Raw genomic sequence first — 17,494 nt, forward strand, 5'->3', positions numbered from 1 at the left:
CTTGGTGACCATATACAGAGTGTTCCACCCAAACAGAGCTGAATGCACATTTTTCTCAGCTGCCCATGGGTCATTTTCTAAAATAGACCACATACTGGTCCATAGGTCATGTTTAAGTATATGCAAGAAAACAGAAATTATCACATGCATATTATCTGACCACAGTGCAATGAAATTGGAAATAAATGACAAAAGAAATGACAAAAAAAAATCTAAAAACATGGAAATTAAATGACACCCTACTGAACAACCAATGGGTCATAGATGAAATTAAACAAAAAATTTAACAGTATCTACAATTCAATGAAAATTCAAGCACAACTTATCATAATTTATGATATATAATGAAAGCAGTTCTCAGCGGGAAATTCATAGCTGTGAACTCACACATTAGGAAAACAGAACGGGATCAAATAAATACCCTGATGCTGCACCTTCAAGGCTAGAGAAGGAAGAGCAAACCAAACCCAGAGACCAAAGACACGATGAAATCATAAAGATTAGAGAACAAGATAATTCACTTGAGATGAAGAAAATAATTCAAAGAATTAAAAAAGCAAAATGCTGGTTCTTTGAAAGATTAAATGAAATCAATAAGCCCCTAGATAACCTCATCAAAAAGAGGAAAGAAAAAATTCAAATACAAGCAATAAGGAATGACAAGGGTGTAATTACCACAGACCCAGTGGAAATTCAGAAGATCATCAATAGTTACTTTGAGAATGTTTACTCTCACCGAATAGAAGACACAGAAGAAATGGACAGATTCCTAGAAAGGTACAAATTACAACAGCTGAATCGACAAGATATAAACAACATACCTCACAGAGGTAAAGAAATCATTCCTAAAATTTATCTGGAATCAGAAAAGACCTAGAATAGCAAAGGCAATCCTGGGCCATAAAGACAAGGCAGGAGGCATAACAATTCCTGACTTGAAATTATACTACAAGCCTACTGTGATAAAATCAGCATGGTACTGGCAGCAAAATAGACCTGAGGATCAATAGAATAGATTAGAAGATGCTGAAGCCCCTATGAACACACTCAGCCACCTTATGTTTGAAAAGGGGGCCAAACATACACACTGGAAGAAAGATAACCTCTTTAACAAATGTGGCTGGAAAAACTGGCTATGCACATACTGAAAACTAAAACTTGACCCAGGTCTATCACTGTGCACTAAACTAAAGTCAAAATTGATTAAAGATCTAAACATTAAAGCAGAGACACTAAATCTCCTCGAAGAGAAAGTAGGAGGAACTCTGGAAGACATAGGGTTAGACAAAGACTTCAAGAACAAAAATCAAAACGCATGGGAAACAGTTGAAAGAATTAACAACTGGGACCTGCTCTTACTGAGAAGATTTTTCACGTCAAAAGAAATTACCAGCAAAGTGAAAAGGCAACCCACAAATTTGGAAAATACATGACAAATAAGTACTCAGACAAAGGTCTGCTCTGTAGAATTTATAAGGAACTAAAAAACAGCAGGGCCTCAAAATTTAAAGACCCAACCAGAAATGGGCATCCAAGATGAACACATGCTTCTCAGGGGATGAAATTAAAGAAGCAAATAAATATATGAAAAAATGCTCCACATCAATAGCCATCCATGAAATGTGAATTAAAACACCACTGAGATATCATCTCACCCCAGAAAGAATGACTATCATAAAGAACTCACCCAAACACAAATGTGGGAGAGTTATGAGGAAAAAGGAAACCTTCTCCACTGCTGGTGGGAATGTAGACTGGTGCAACCATTATGGAAATCAGTGTGGAGACTCCTTAGAAAAGTTAGACTGGAAATCCAATTTAAACCAGCTATTCCTCTACTGCGAATTTCCTGGATGATCTGAAAACATCATATCATAGGGACATATGTGTGCCTATGTTTATAGCAGCACAATTTGTGATAGCCAAATCTTGGGAAAAAACCAAGATGCCCATCACCTGAGGAAAGGTTGAAAAAGATGTATTTTTACACAACGGAGTATTATTCAGCTATTAAGAATGATAAACTGCAAGCCTTTATATTGAAATGAATGTCACTTGAAGATATACTCATAAGTGAAATACACCAGACACACTTGTGTAAATATCATATAGTTTCCCTAGTGTAAGAATTCAAAAGAAGAAATACAAATAGAAAGGTATAATACAAGTAAAAGGAAAGCAGGATCTCAAGGACTAATTAAGAGAGGTAAATAAGAAGAGCTAGGAAACATGACAATGTGAAGCTATACAGTTATATGTAGAAGATGGGCAAGGCAATGATCCTGAGACTCTCCAGAAGATTTTTGAATCTAGCAGTTAACTGGAAAGATTCTCACCCTGACTAACTATATATGCTGGTACCTGTGAACTAAGCAACTGCACTGCAGATGGTATTCTATAATAGTAGTTTCATGCTTGGAGTGCCTGTCATTCTGGTCTTGTGAATACGGGCTGCTTGTCATGACATGCCAGTTGCTGCTGTGATGTCTCTCAGGTAGGTGATTGTTCAAAAAGAAGGAGGTGGTGAATGAAGGCAAGGGACAGGAAAAAGAATATTTTGGGACTGTCCTGCTTCAAGGTTGTATATGGTTAGATTTTTGGACTTACGTGTAAACATAAGAAGTATATAATTCTTTATGCCTATTTTTAAAAATATATACTAATTTTTAAATATTTTTTTCATGATATTCTATAGGGAGTTAAAGTTCAACATATCAATACTTGATTAAAACACCTGTTCCATGTTATGCCTAAGATGTTTGATATTCAGACAGATAGTGAGGTTAAGCTTAACAGACTAGGTTGTATGGTAATAACAATAAGCTTGTCTTCTGGATGTTTATCAACCTAAGTTTGCAGACCAAAATTAGAGAAAAAGAAGGGCTGCAAGGACAGCTAACATTTTGGCCCTAGCCTTCCAAGGTCAATTAAGACTCAGGACACATGAGAACTTATACTGTAACGTCATGTAACTCGGTAGTGTCCCAAATTTTTGATCAAGGAGATTATGAGGCCAAAGAGGAAAGTGATGGATGATGAAGAGTGTGCCTAGGGAGAGTCACATGGGGAGAGGACATTCTCTCAGGCTTTCACGGGGAGCACATTGGCCAAGGAATGGCCATGACTCATCCACATGGCTGACAATGACAAAGGTTCTACAAACTGAGGAACAGGATCTCAGGAAAAATCCTGAGGAGTTTTCGCTGACCTTATCAGACCCTAAAGCAACAAATCTTGTTGCATAGGTACTGCTTTACCTTGGTCTTAACCATCCAGCAGAAAAGTATAAGAACAAAATATAAGAAGTAAAGCCATGCTGTTATGTTGAGCTGTGGGGTACTCAGGTCAACAATTTCTGACATTGACAGTCAAGCGGAAGACCCAATACTATTATGGGCTACTGACTCTTTTAGAATATTTTGCTGAATTTACACACCTATAATATTCAAATAAGGGAACTTAACAAAAAAAGGGGGATACAGATGAATGTCCATTTTGCCTCATTGCTATTTGTTTCTCAATAAAATTATGGAAAAAAATAGAATTATGTTAGCCATTGTGTTGTCATAGATGTCTTTTATCAGATTGAACTAGAGGCCATCTATTTCAATTTTCTGTAGGACTTTGAACATGAATGAGTGTTGGACTTTGTCAAAAGCCTTTTCTGCATCAATTGAGTTGATCATGTATTTTTTAGATCTGGCTCTATTGACATAGTGTATTACATTTCTAGTTTTGCATATATTGAAACATCCTTGCATCCTTGCAATGAATCCTACCTGGTCATGGTGTATAAACTTCTTGATGATTTGTATTCTATTTGCTAGGATTTTATTGAGGATTTTTGCATCTATGTTCATGAGAGAGATTGGCCTGTAGTTCTTTTTTTATTTGCATCTTTTGCTGGTTTTTGGATCAGTCTGATACTTGCATCCAGGAATGATTTTGAGAGAACTGTTTCCTTTTCAATTTCATTGAAGTGTTTGAGGAGTATAGGGATTATGTCTTCAATAAATTTCTTGTACAATTCTGCTGTGGATCCATCAGGACCTGAACTTTTCTTTGTCGGTAGGTTATTTATTACATAAGGATATCCAAAGTCAATCTACCTCTTAAGAACTGGAAACTTAAGAAAAATAGAAGCAAAAGTGGTCTGGGACCCATTTCTGCTGATGTAAGCCAGCATAACATCTCACCCCAAGATGTTCTTCTCTGATTACACTAATACAGATTTTCATGTTCCAATCAAATTTCCAGCAAGGAAATAATTGTCTATTTCTTTCTTTTGAAGGGGATTCAAGTTTAATGAGTTATTCTTTGAGGACGCTTCTTCCTCAGGCCAAGGAAATTATGTATCACTCCTTCAGTCTCCTAAATTCATTTCTCCTGAAAAAATGTCCTTCTAAACTCATATACTGAAGCCCTAACCCCCAGTACCTTAGAATGTTACTGAACTTAGAGAGGGTCTTTAAAGAGTTAAATGAGGTCATTGGACTAAACCTCACATGATTGGTGTCCTTTAAGAAGAGAAGACCAAGACACAGAAATGGACAGAGAAAAGACAAAGTGAAGGCAGTAGAACAAGATGACCACCTAGCAGCAAAGTGGAAAGACCCTCAGAGCAACCAACTCTGGCTGCACCTTGATCTTAGAATTCTAGCCTCTAAAACATTGACTTAGTATCTACTCAAGCCACTGAGTCTAGGCTGTTATGACAGTCTTAGCAACAAATACCGTCAACAAGACAAGTCCCTGCTCCACATCTAACTCCTTTTGTTCCCAAGTGGCCCAGGAGAAATGAGGGTAAAGTGTCATGCTTCTTGCCATGGCTGCTTCCATTTTTCCTCCAAACAGGATGGATTACCAGTGACAATGTTTATGACAGCACCTTTGCAGAAAGATATATTTTCTTTTGTTTTATTTTAAAGAGGAGAAAAACAAAAGCAAATAATAAGAACAAAGACAAAAACAAAGCAACATAATAAAACAAAAATGGTACAGGATTTCAAAACAAGAATAGAACTTAATTTTTACTGTCTGGGGCACGTTTTCCTTAAATTCACCAGAACTCCACAGAAAAATTGAGCTCACAATAACTGCCACTCAGGTGACACCTTCTGCCTATTCTATACTGTGCTCTTTGGTTTAACGAAGAAAATCATATTAAAAAAGTGTTCATCCTCATTTTTAGTCACTGGCTTGTAAAATGTCATCTTCTTTATTCAGTTTCATTAACTGTCTATTCCTCACAAGCAAGGAAATTGAATTTAATAAGCTATAATTCTTTACTTCAGAACTACCACCAGCTTTGCTCATTCACCCTGGAAAATCAATCAAAAACAACCATTTTAAACAAGTCATTAAGACTTTTCTTATTCTCTTCTTTTTTAAAAAAAAAAAAGCAAGTTCAGGAACACCAATTTATTTTTCTTCCCTAATACCTTTAGTCAAGTGGAGAATTCGATTTTTTCTAATATTCAGTGCTATTTATGATCACAGCAGCATTCAAATGCTCGCCCTAAGAAGTTTACTGGCATGTTAACAGAATCTGAATAAAGGATGCTAGTAGAACTGCACAGAGAGAGCTAAGATCCTTTATCCAGTGCAGTAGAGAGAACGACTTGTTCCAGAAGCGTGACTACTCAGTCTTCTGGATGAACTATTCCCAGATGACTGGCAGATCATGCAGGTCAGGTATTTCCTATATATTTGTACCCACAGACTATTACCATGTTTTCCTTCAACAAAACAATCATTAGAAGCTTACTCTATATCCACAATATTTTAAGTGTTAGTTATATTTTAAAAACCAAAAGCATGACCCCCATCTCTCCTTTCAAGTAAAATATCTGCTTTCGCAAAATCAGCTGCCTGTGGCCACCCATCCTTCAGAGGTGCTCCTACCCCCACAAGGAATTGCTCAGGCTGTGGGAGTTGGACCAGTTCTGCCTGCTGAGGTCCTCCTGTAACAGCCTCTCTTGAGCTCTTCAGTGTTATTCACAACGGCAGCCAAATTAAGGCTGTTCCTGCCTCCTTTTCTTTCCTTCTCCACCTTGCAAAGTGTTGAACCTCCCATGGTAAGTGAGCTGTCCCTATCAGTGTCTGCTCACATAGAGCCTTGACCTGCATGGTCATCTCTGTACAACCACAGACAAGACATGACCTGAGAGTACAGAGAAGTGCTCTTTTGGAAGTTATTTTATATATTTGGTACAGGGTCTCACTACATAGGTTGAATTCATAGTGATCCTTCTAATTTAGCCTCCCCAGTGCTGGGATTACAGGCATGTGCCACCATGACTAGTTTCAGTGGCTGGCTCAGCACACTTAGGGTGGGACCAGCATAGCATTCGGTGCCAGGGATCAAACCCAGGTCCTTACACTACCAGGCATACATTAGACTGCTGAACTATCTCCTGGGCCCAGGGAGGTGCTCTTGACCGTGTTTCCCATGGCACCAAACAGCTACCAAACTGCTACCTTCTAAGAGAAAAAAAAGGTGTGAGCTGATCTAAGGAAATTGTTTGTTTCTCTTTAATGTTTAAAATTAAAAGAACAAGTGGAAAGTAAATGAAGAGTCTCACATAAAAGAGCAAGTTAACACTCTGAAGTACAAATTCCACCAAAAGTCATATTTGGGTTGTTCAGAATGCACATATTATACTTCTTGCTATGTTTTCTATTCTACTGGCTAAAAATATCAAAAAACAAGCAGAATGGAAGGAAATAAAAAAGAAATACCCAACATTGGCTGGATTAGTCTTCAGATTTCAAAACAAATCTCTCAACTACTGTTCTCATATCTTCATGGTTTCCTCCCTTTTCCAAGTTCTATGCAAGCTTGGGGGGTTGTCTTGAAACAGCAAGGACACTGTGTGAGGAGTGTCCCTTTATCCTGGGCCCCTCTGATGCTCTCTCTGGCTATATCAGCCTGGATATTCTTTCCACATGGTGTTTTGTTAGGCCTTTTATCTCCTCCAGATCTTACCTTATATAGTGGATTTCTAACTGGTAGTCAACTTATTACACCCAGCTGAAATAAACTAGTATGATTCTGGGTATGGGAGGCCCATCTGAGGGTTGTTGTCAGAAGCATAAAAGGCAGAACAGGAGAAGAGTAGGGATGCTGTTAGGAGAAGCTCGTCACATTGCCTTTCCTGATGGGAACTCAGCTTTCCTCATCACTGGAGGAGCTCAGGACCTCACTGTTGCTGAGGGTGGCTGTAGTACTTTTCCAGGGAGTTCCAGTGTTTTCCTTGAGCATTACTTCCGAGCTCCAGTTCAGATCCCTCAGCTTGCTAGGACAGATCCTTCATCTCACTGACACAGACTTTCTTGCTTCCACCACTGACCTTTTGGCTGTTCCAACACAGATCTGTGAAGAAGACCTGCATGAGACTTTGTTGTGGGCTCTAGGCCTCCAATTAAACTTGTGAGAGACATTGTTATGAGCTCTAGGTTTTCAGCTGGACTCAGGCAGGAGATTAGGATCCAGGTCCTCAAGTTTGGTATTCTTTAGCATGTAGTGTGTGGATAGATTTCCTGCACTTGTATATGATTCTTCGGTGATTCATTATAAAATAATACTATAAAATATGTCCTGTACTATATTGTTCACCTTGCAAAATACCCAAACCATGACACCTTCTCATATTCTCATGCTGTCTTTGAGGCAATTCTACTTTTACCCAAAAAGAGGGCTACCCCCAATTCAGCCCCAAGAAGAGGGCTGAAAAACCCCTTGTTTCCTGAGGCTTTTCCTGGATACTCCTTCATTAAATTCTAACTCAGCTCTCCAGATTACTCTTTCCAATGTTACAGGAAATCTTGCACTATTTTAAAGAATCTTTCTAATATATTGCCTGTACCCTTAAACTTCAGCTTTCCCCAAAAGCATATGCTTTTTGGAACAGAAAAGTCAAAAGGTAGGAAGCTTTTTTTGATGGTTGTTCCTGGCCTTCTCCTGAGTCAAGCTTCTAGAGCAACCATCTGCTTCAAAAGAAAGAGGAAAATGCCAAGAGGGAGTAAGAGGAGCATTATCCTGCCACTTCAGCATAAGGCTACCCAACAGATTCTGAACTGAGAAGGAATTTAGAGATTTCTAATCAACCTTCTTGCTGGTCTTACTGATTGTTTGTTCCTGACATATGATCAAACAGATTTCATAATTTCTTTGACATATAATTCAGTTCTTCACAAAGTGTACTCCAGAATTACTAGACTTCTTAGAAAATCCATCATGCCGGGGTGGTGGTGCACTCCTGCAATCCCAGCACTACAAAGGCTGAAGCAGGGGGATCACAAGTTTTCATCCTACCTGGACAACTTAGCAAAACAATATCCTAAAGTAAAAAAGAAATAGTTGTTTAAAAAGGCATATAACTCAGTGGTATAGCACCCCCAGGCTTGATCTTCAGTACTGCCAAAAAATAAGTCTGGCTTTATATTGACCTGGTACCTACTTCCATTAAGTACAGCAGAGGAGTAATCCATTGGCTTTTTGTAGAAAGACCATTGGCTTTTTGTAGAAATTGTTCAAATATTCTCTATAATGTGCTTCAATTTCTTCTTCTATAGAATAAAATTATAATACAGTTACAACTCTAGAGAATAGCATTATAAATTGTTCATGTCTGCAGGCCAAGGTTAAGTGAGATTAGTGTACACAAACTACTGATATATACATTTGATAAATACAAATTCCCTATGTTCTATAATATTAGCAACAGTACAAATTCATTCATCATATGTTCCATCATAAAATAGTTTTATCTTGTTCCAAACCTGGAATGAACCCTGACCACATACTAGTGAATAAAACACATGTACATCTTTCCTCATGGAAATAAAGTGAATATTTCTTCTATAGTTTACACCTTTTATGTGTCAATTTTTCTTTGTCATTATATTTACTTCTTCTGTATTCAGAAAATATAAATTTTTAGATCAACTCTAATTTGTTACCTCTTAGAAAATTAGAACTAACACAGAATTTTTAAGTCTTCATTGCTTGTCTTAGCTGATTTCCCTTTACTAATTACACAATGCTATTGACTGGGTGATTATGAAGAATAGGGGCACATGCTGGCTCGTAGTTCTGGTACCTGGTGATGGCCATAGCACAAGACATCAGACAGAACGCAGTGAATGGCAACACTTTCAGATGGTGAAGGAGGGAAGAGTGGAGTAAGGCCTAGACATGCTCTTTCATAGCATCTCTTCTTCTTGGGCACTAATCCACTCCCATTAAGCCCTTGATGAGAGCTAGAGTATGGAGCTCAGTGCTCAAGAGTACTCCTGATATGTGCACAACCTGAAAAGAGACCAAACATGCTCAGTATCATCCCTGTAAAACATCTGAGTTACCTTCTCTGGTCTCATGCACACTCCATCCCATTGGCCTTGGGTTCCTGCTCAGAGTTCACAGCACTGGAACCAAATCTCCACATTCTTCCTGACACACACTCACTCCAGTATTTTAGCCATCAGTCTGGTTTCATTTCACAGAGCTCATTAACTCCACATTTGAAGAATTTATATTTGGATATCACATTATCTTTGACTTAGAATTGCATACATTTGACCCATCAGTTCAGTCACTTTAGATAATTCACTCCATAATGTACATTCAACAATCAAGGTCATCCTAATAAAACTGGTTTTAAAAATTTAGTAAATGTTGTGCTTAATCTTGAAACTCTCTGTCCCTTTATGAAATGAGTATTATGGAAACTCATATATTTCATTTTGAAGAATGAGTATATATCCTTAAAAATCCCATACACATGACCAGAATACCTGTACACCTAGCAGAATTTTCTTTTTATGTTGTCACCTCAAAGACCCTAACAATTACATATAACTGAACACTGAATGTGACATTTAATCGAGTCAGATGATTTACTTACTAAAGGTGTTTCCAAAGTTTCAGTTGTACCTGTAGATTTCCTAAGGAAAGATCAAGGCATTAAATCTCAGTGTTCCCCGCTGATACACGCTGGAGCAGGGGGACACGAGTGCAGGAAGTCCTTCCTCCTGCTGTGCACACAGCTCTACTTCCCTACTGCACCCAGCACACACTCCTTTCCCTAGGTCAGCTGGACAGTAGTACCCATCACCAGGGTGCTTGGGAGCAGGGCTTATGCACAGAGTGGGCACTTCCTGACTACATGCATTCACCAGCAGCTACATGGTCAGGGACAGAGAGTAACGAGGCAGGCACTTGTCCCTGAAAGAAGAAGTGTCACTCTCCCTGTGTGAATAGATGTGCTTGTTCTCATTGCCTCCCTTGAAAGCCCCATTCTCTGAAGTACAAGCTACTTTGCCAAGGCAGATGTACAAGCTGGGAAGATTCCCAGATTCCTCAGTGCAAAGCAGGAGCAGCAGTGTCTCCATGAAATTTCTGTCTGGGCCTCAATCTGCCTGGCTGGCAACAAGGAAGAGAAGCAGTCGCCCAGAGGAGTCGGTGGAAGCTGGAACCCCTCCATAGTGACACTTCCAGCCAGTTTCTCGGTGTGTAGAGCCCATCAGGTTTTCTTCAGCAGCTGCACACATTTCACACAAGCAAAATGTCCCACTTATGAGGCAGCAGCTTGAGTTCATCTGAATAAGCAGGGCTTGGAGAAAGCACATCTTCTCAAACTGCACAGCACCATGTCTGCCATGGAAAGACGCAAGTGCAGTTTGGTGGTGGTGGGGGTGGGGGTGGGGGTGGTGGTGGTGCTGCTGCTGCTACTGCTGCTGCTGCTGCTGGAACAAACACTGCACTTGTTACTGCTTCCCCAAGTTTCATCCTGCTCCCTGATAGTTCAGTCTGAGTAGAAGTCAAGGAGTACTTTACAGAGCCACTTTGTCACCATGCTATACTGCAGGCAAACATCAAGTTTGTAATCCTTGCTGCTTACAACATTAATGGGCACATGTCGCAGACATTTCAGCAGTTTCAAGTGTATAGTTGAACATTTTTCTTGAAAGAAGTTCTTGAAGCTGAGTAGCATCTTGAGCATCTTTCTCTCACGTTACTCATTATCCCCTGCTCAGCAGAAGTACCTTCAGGGCTGAAGCAGGTGGTACTGGGGTGGGGCTGCCCAGAAGGAAGCTTAGGCATCTTAAGGGCCTCTGCCCCACATGGCCACCCGAGAAAGAAGGGGAGGTGCTCCGTGTGCACATTGCAACGTTTTTATTCTAAGCTGCTCCAAACCCATACTTGAAGCAGCCAGCAGCCAGGGAGGCGGGGCTGAGTACTGCTGCTGTGCCCTTTCCATGGAGGGGGCTAACCTAGAAGAGATGGAGGTTGTTCATGGCATTCATGTGAGGTTCCAAGATGCCACAACTTTTTTTATTCTCACAACAAGTTTACTGTTGCTTTTGTTTTCTATTTATTTGCCTATTTTTTAACCAAATAAGAAAAAAAAAATGTGTTACCTTTGTGAGTTATAAATTTTAAAATTCTGAACAATGCTTACCAAGCCTAGCATGACTTAGGTCCTCTTGCACTGTCACCTCATCTCAGGCCAGTGATTTATCCACAAGAAAAGCACTATTTTTCTTTTTTTCCCCCAGCAAGATTTATCCAAGCACCAGCATTTGTGGCTTCATGGAACTGATGAAATGTGAGACAGACCACTACATCAATTAGCTATTGCTGTCTAACAGCCACAGGAAAGCACAGTGGCTTAAAATAACCACCATTCTATGATGTGCACAGTGTAAAGGTCAGCTCCTAGGCTTTCTGGTATCATTTGGAATCACTTGTATATCTGTGGTCAGCACTACAGTGGGAAGGCGAATTTGCTGACACTGGTTGAGTTCTCTTTAATGTTTCCAGGTGGCACCCCTGTTAACTGGCTATTCTCTATGTGATTGGACATTTTACAACAAGTCTTCTGGACATTTTTCTCAGGTCATGGCAGGGTTCTAAGAAAAACAAGGCCACCAGAAAACTAAGCTCACAGCAGGCATCCTTCCCATTGCACAATCAGTTATGCAAAGGAAGTCAAGGAGCCAGCCCATGAACAAGATCTGGAAATAGATTCCATGTCTTAAATGAAGGATCACTGAAGTCATGTTACAAAGAGCACAGATACAGGGGTGATGCTGCCCGCAAGTCCCCACGAAATATCAATAAAACAGGACATCAAATATGTAATCGGTATTTAGAATAGACATCAATATTTTTACATCAGCTGTGTACTATGAATACTTTCAGTTGAGATAGTGAGGTGTCTTATTTTTCTCTCATTGCTGGGGCAAATACCCAACATCCCACATTAAGAAAGGAAAGGCTCATTTAATTCACAGATTGTTAAGATTTCAGTCCATACTTGGCTGGCTCCTAAGGCAAAGTGGCATATGAAAAAGGGCAACAGAGTAAGAGAGCTCAGTGCACTAAGTGCCTGCTTAGGCAAGTGCAGGGACTTGGGTTCAATCCCTGGAACCACATGCTGTGCTGGCCCTGCCCCAGGTATGTTGAACCAACCACCGAAACTAGTTATGGTGACACATGCCTGTAATCCCAGGACTGGCCAGGCTGAAGACAGGAGGATTGCTATGAGTCCAAGCTGCATAGTGAGACCCTATACCAAATACATAAAAAAAAGAGTGGAGCAGTTCATGGCAGCAGAAAGAAGCAAAAGCAGCAAGAGCAAAAGGGAGGAGCAACAGCAGAGAGCAAGCCTATCTCCCTTCCTTATATTACATTCAGGCTATCCACCCCAGGGTGGGTGTAGCACTCACACCCATAATTGCAGCATTGGATTATGAATTAATCATAAGCTCTAGAAGTCCACCCCAGTGATTACGTGAGGATTTGAGGGAACATCTAGGCACAAACCATAACAGCATCATAATAAATGTATTTTAAGTATATTTAAAATGTTTTTAAATAGATTTACATGTTATGGCTATCAGTGCATACAGAACATTTTACTTGTATCTCAGCCTTTGTGTATTTCAAAGTACATTATAGCATTTTATCTGCTACAAGGCCATGATTGGTATTCTGTCCATTCTGCCAAGACTTCACTACATTTTTCAGACCCAGTTCTCACACCTGTAGTTCCATTTTGTTTGGTGACCCTTTTGCAACATTTTGAGTTCAAGTCAGGTGTGTGCCACATTGTTGTTTTCTTCAGCATCTGGCTTGAGGAGATCTGTATTCCCTGTGTCTGATCAGTGGATTCTTGCTCCATTCACTGTCACAGGAGTATTGGATCACATGGCCAACGTCAAAGTCACAGTCACCACCATCACCCACACCACTCTGCTGCTGTGCAAGCATGCTTTTTACCATAACAGATCATTTTCATCATCTATGCATGAATAACCTGATGATTCCCTTTTGATCTCCTCCAAAACTTGCAAAGCTGGTTTCTCATGTGCTCTTGTACTGAATTTAACTACTTCTACCAGAAAAATCTAAAATGAAATTAAAGAAAAAGTCAAATCCTGGAGCGATGTGGGTGTTTTATAACCTCTGTGATGCGCAAGGAAGCAGAAGCAAAAACTTCTACAGAGCATCGCACGAGGACAAATTCTGGTGTGACATTTTGACACATGTGTACACACCTTGCTTTTCATAATGCCAAGTGTTTAAACACAAAGATTGCTTCCTTTATCCCTCAGGGAAATTCTCTGAGAGACACAGTCAGCCACTACTGAAATAAGTAAAAATTTACAGTAGAAAAGTAAAAGATGGATTTGTGGGATCCTTGAAGTATTGACATCCATTCCTTTATTATTGAAACTCTCTTGTCCTGTGCATTGGGTGATAAGTACTTTCCCATGGTTTATTATTTCTCTAATATTTATTTCGCGATTTTCTTTATTGGCTTCCTTTCCTGTTCTCCTTTAGTTTGGGGGACCCAACATACCAATCTTTTCTTTCTATTCTCATTTAAAAGTTTTGACTCAGTAATTTCATTTGCTTTGCTAATGTTTACTGATGCCATCTTGATGGCTCCAGGACAGACAGCCCTTCCAGGATCTCTGCTCATTAGCAGACTTGTTTATCTAGCTGCATTCCAGGCAAGGCTTGTTTGTTTCTAGTTTGACTTGCCTCAGAGTGAATCTCATTATCTTCTTTTTTATGCTCCTTGTTCTGCTGTGTATTTTTTTAGTTAAAAGTTCACTGTTTCCCATTGACATACACAAGGCAGAAGGTCCAGAAGGCCCTGGATGATTCTCTCTCTCCTCTCTCTTCTCTCCTCTCTTCTCTCTCTCCTCTCTGTCTCTCTCTCTCTCTTACTGTGTCACATGTAGTCTTCATGGCCTATCAATTTTATTTTCTAATATGCCGTTAGAACTAGAATGCGCTATGTATAACCTGTGGATATGGATTTTTAGGGTCTTTAAATTCTATAGGAAAGAAAGAGGCAAATTTTACTGCCTTATTTTAACTGGAAGATGATTTTATCAATGTCTTAATGATACCTTTATCAGATCTTGTTTAAATAAAAATTCTGCCTCTCTAAAGCAGTCTGTAGTGTGCTTCCAAAAATGTAAGCATTTATATCCCACTGAGAAAACAGTTGTGCATCATCACAAATGACTAGAAAAATCCAAGTATGACAGGTAACCCTTGTATACACTTGAAGGTAGTACAGGGAGAAAAACCTTGGGGTGGGTGACTTCCAAATGATATGGGGGGAAATGATCTCCCAACCTGACCTGGATGAGTTCTTGTTCTCTAAAACTGAAGAATGAATTTTAGGAACAAATGGAAGTTATGAGCAGAATATATTTATTGAGGAAAAGAAAGCTCCTGTCCAAGAGAGGGCAGGAGAGGGGCCCGAGCAGGTTTTCCCCAGGAAGCTGTCTCTTCCAGGGACTCTCATAGAGGAAAACCATTTGGTGAGGCAGGTCTAAGGTGGTGGAAAAGACATGGGAACTCGCTTAGATGGGCATGACGTGGGGCAAACTATAGTCAACCAATGAGATTACAAGAACCATTGCTCAAGTAAAATTGATTAAATCCAGGACCAAATTGGGAAGCAAGTCACGTAGCAAGTGGACATGAAAGTAGAACAAGACTTCTTCAGGTAGCCATCCAAGAGCAGTCAGATTTATGATTCTTCTGGCTCCCTCAGGGTGATGATCAATCTTGCATGCCAATCTTTAGGGAAGTTGGCATTTGTTTGCCCTTTGGTCTTTAGGTCTGGCCCACAGTGGGAGCATCCATCCCTCCCACAGTTGTAAGGTAACATCTTCTGTGTTATTTCCTTCAAGGGCCTAGCCCTGTCTGACTTCCTATAATATTTCTATCTAACTCAGCTGCCTTCAACATTCCCCCCTCTGAAGATCCAAGTATGATATTTGACCCTTGTATACACCTGACAGCAGACACCTCAACATCCTATAACTTGCAATCATATGGCATAAAGGAATTTCTGCATGGTTGCTGTGAAGGGTCAGCCTGCCCTTGGTGTGTATCATAGCACAAATAGATTGAGTTCTTCCTCCAAGTCTAACATCAATACAAATAATGGATGCCAACATTACATAAGTCCTACCCGCTGTCTTGAACAACTGTTGTTTACAGAGGTTTAAAAATCTTACAAGGGAGGGCCGGCCTGATAGCTCAGGGGACTAAAGCACCTGCTTAGGCAGAGCGCAGCAGCTGGGGTTCGATCCTGGGTGTGCCTTGCTGGACCCGCCCACGAGGCACACTGAAACGGCCCTTGAGACTGGAAGTGGCAGTACAAGCCTGTAATCCAAGCACTTGGGAGGCTGAAAACAGGAGAATCGCTAGAGTCCCATCTACATAGTGAGACCCTGTAGACCTTGTCTTAAATACAGAAAAAAAAAATATCTTACAAGGAATCTTAACATTTAAAAGAATAAAACAAAACTGGCTTTCATAACCTGTAAAGGAAGAGCACCTGAACTTCAACTCTTGGTCACTGCACTTCTCTTTCAAGATCTCTTATAGGGACTCTGAAAAATCTAAGTTAAAAATCATTGGCCTAGGAATCATGGATCATACTGACAATGAGTTACAAGGCACTAATAGTTCTGGATCGTTGGGTGGTCTTGATGTTCGCAGACGAATTCCTATAAAACTTATCTCCAAGCAAGCAAACAAAGCCAAACCTGCACCTCGAACTCAAAGGACTGTAAACAGGATGCCCGCAAAGGCACCAACTGGTGAGGAAGAAGGATTTAATTATAATGAAGAAGAACGATATGACTGTAAAGGGGGTGAACTGTTTGGAAATCAGCGAAGGTTTCCTGGACATCTATTTTGGGACTTTAAGATAAACATCTTAGGTGAAAAGGATGATACACCAGTTCATTTCTGTGACAAATGTGGACTGCCTATTAAAATCTATGGGTGAATGATTCCATGCAAACATGTTTTTTGTTATGATTGTGCTATTTTACATGAAAAAAAAGGAGATAAGATGTGTCCAGGTTGTAGTGATCCTGTGCAGCGAATTGAACAGTGTACACGAGGTTCTCTCTTCATGTGTAGCATTGTTCAAGGGTGCAAGAGAACGTATTTGTCTCAGAGAGACTTGCAGGCTCATATCAACCATCGCCACATGCGAGCTGGAAAACCCGTTACCCGTGCTTCGCTTGAAAATGTTCATCCTCCTATCGCCCCCCCACCAGCTGAAATCCCCGAGCGCTTTATAATGCCACCAGACAAGCACCATATGAGCCATGTTCCGCCAAAGCAGCACATCATGATGCCACCACCTCCTTTGCAGCATGTGCCACATGAGCACTATAATCAGCCACATGAGGATATCCGTGCTCCGCCAGCAGAATTGTCCATGGCTCCACCACCTCCTCGGTCGGTCAGTCAGGAAACCTTTCGTATTTCAACAAGAAAACACAGCAATATAATAACTGTCCCTATTCAGGATGACTCAAATTCAGGTGCTAGAGAACCACCACCTCCTGCCCCAGCACCTGCTCACCACCACCCTGAATATCAGGGTCAACCAGTGGTTTCGCACCCTCATCATATTATGCCTCCACAGCAACATTATGCACCACCCCCACCTCCTCCACCTCCAATAAGCCATCCAATGCCACATCCTCCCCAGGCTGCAGGTACTCCTCATTTGGTATATAGCCAAGCTCCACCTCCACCAATGACCTCTGCTCCACCACCAATAACCCCTCCCCCTGGACATATTATTGCCCAGATGCCACCTTATATGAATCATCCTCCTCCAGGACCTCCCCCACCTCAACATGGTGGTCCACCTGTAACTGCACCCCCTCCTCACCATTACAATCCTAACTCTTTACCCCAGTTTACTGAAGATCAAGGAACTCTCAGCCCTCCATTTACACAACCAGGGAGAATGAGTCCTGGTATATGGCCTGCACCAAGAGGGCCACCACCTCCTCCAAGAATGCAGGGTCCGCCTTCTCAAACCCCACTTCCGGGACCACATCATCCAGATCAGACAAGATATAGACCGTATTACCAATAATACTAGTGTTTTGAACTGAAGATACAATGAGGAAAAAACTTACTTAG

General features: G+C 40.6%; 2 protein-coding genes across 2 annotated transcripts in view; both read left to right on the forward strand.

Annotated features, from left to right (window-relative positions):
* Nkain3 (sodium/potassium transporting ATPase interacting 3) overlaps window positions 1–17,494 on the forward strand; it is a 713,236-nt gene that overhangs the window by 474,230 nt on the left and 221,512 nt on the right. The gene's annotated exons all lie outside the window — the stretch shown is intronic.
* Window positions 15,972–17,473, forward strand: LOC101573399 (E3 ubiquitin-protein ligase Hakai-like). The gene is given in 1 exon segment (XM_012517189.2): window positions 15,972–17,473. A coding segment is annotated over 1 exon segment (1,476 nt). The 3' UTR covers window positions 17,448–17,473.

This window comes from Octodon degus, unplaced genomic scaffold (genome assembly GCF_000260255.1).
Source record: "Octodon degus isolate 3935 unplaced genomic scaffold, OctDeg1.0 scaffold00152, whole genome shotgun sequence".
In the NCBI taxonomy this organism is placed as follows: domain Eukaryota; kingdom Metazoa; phylum Chordata; class Mammalia; order Rodentia; family Octodontidae; genus Octodon; species Octodon degus.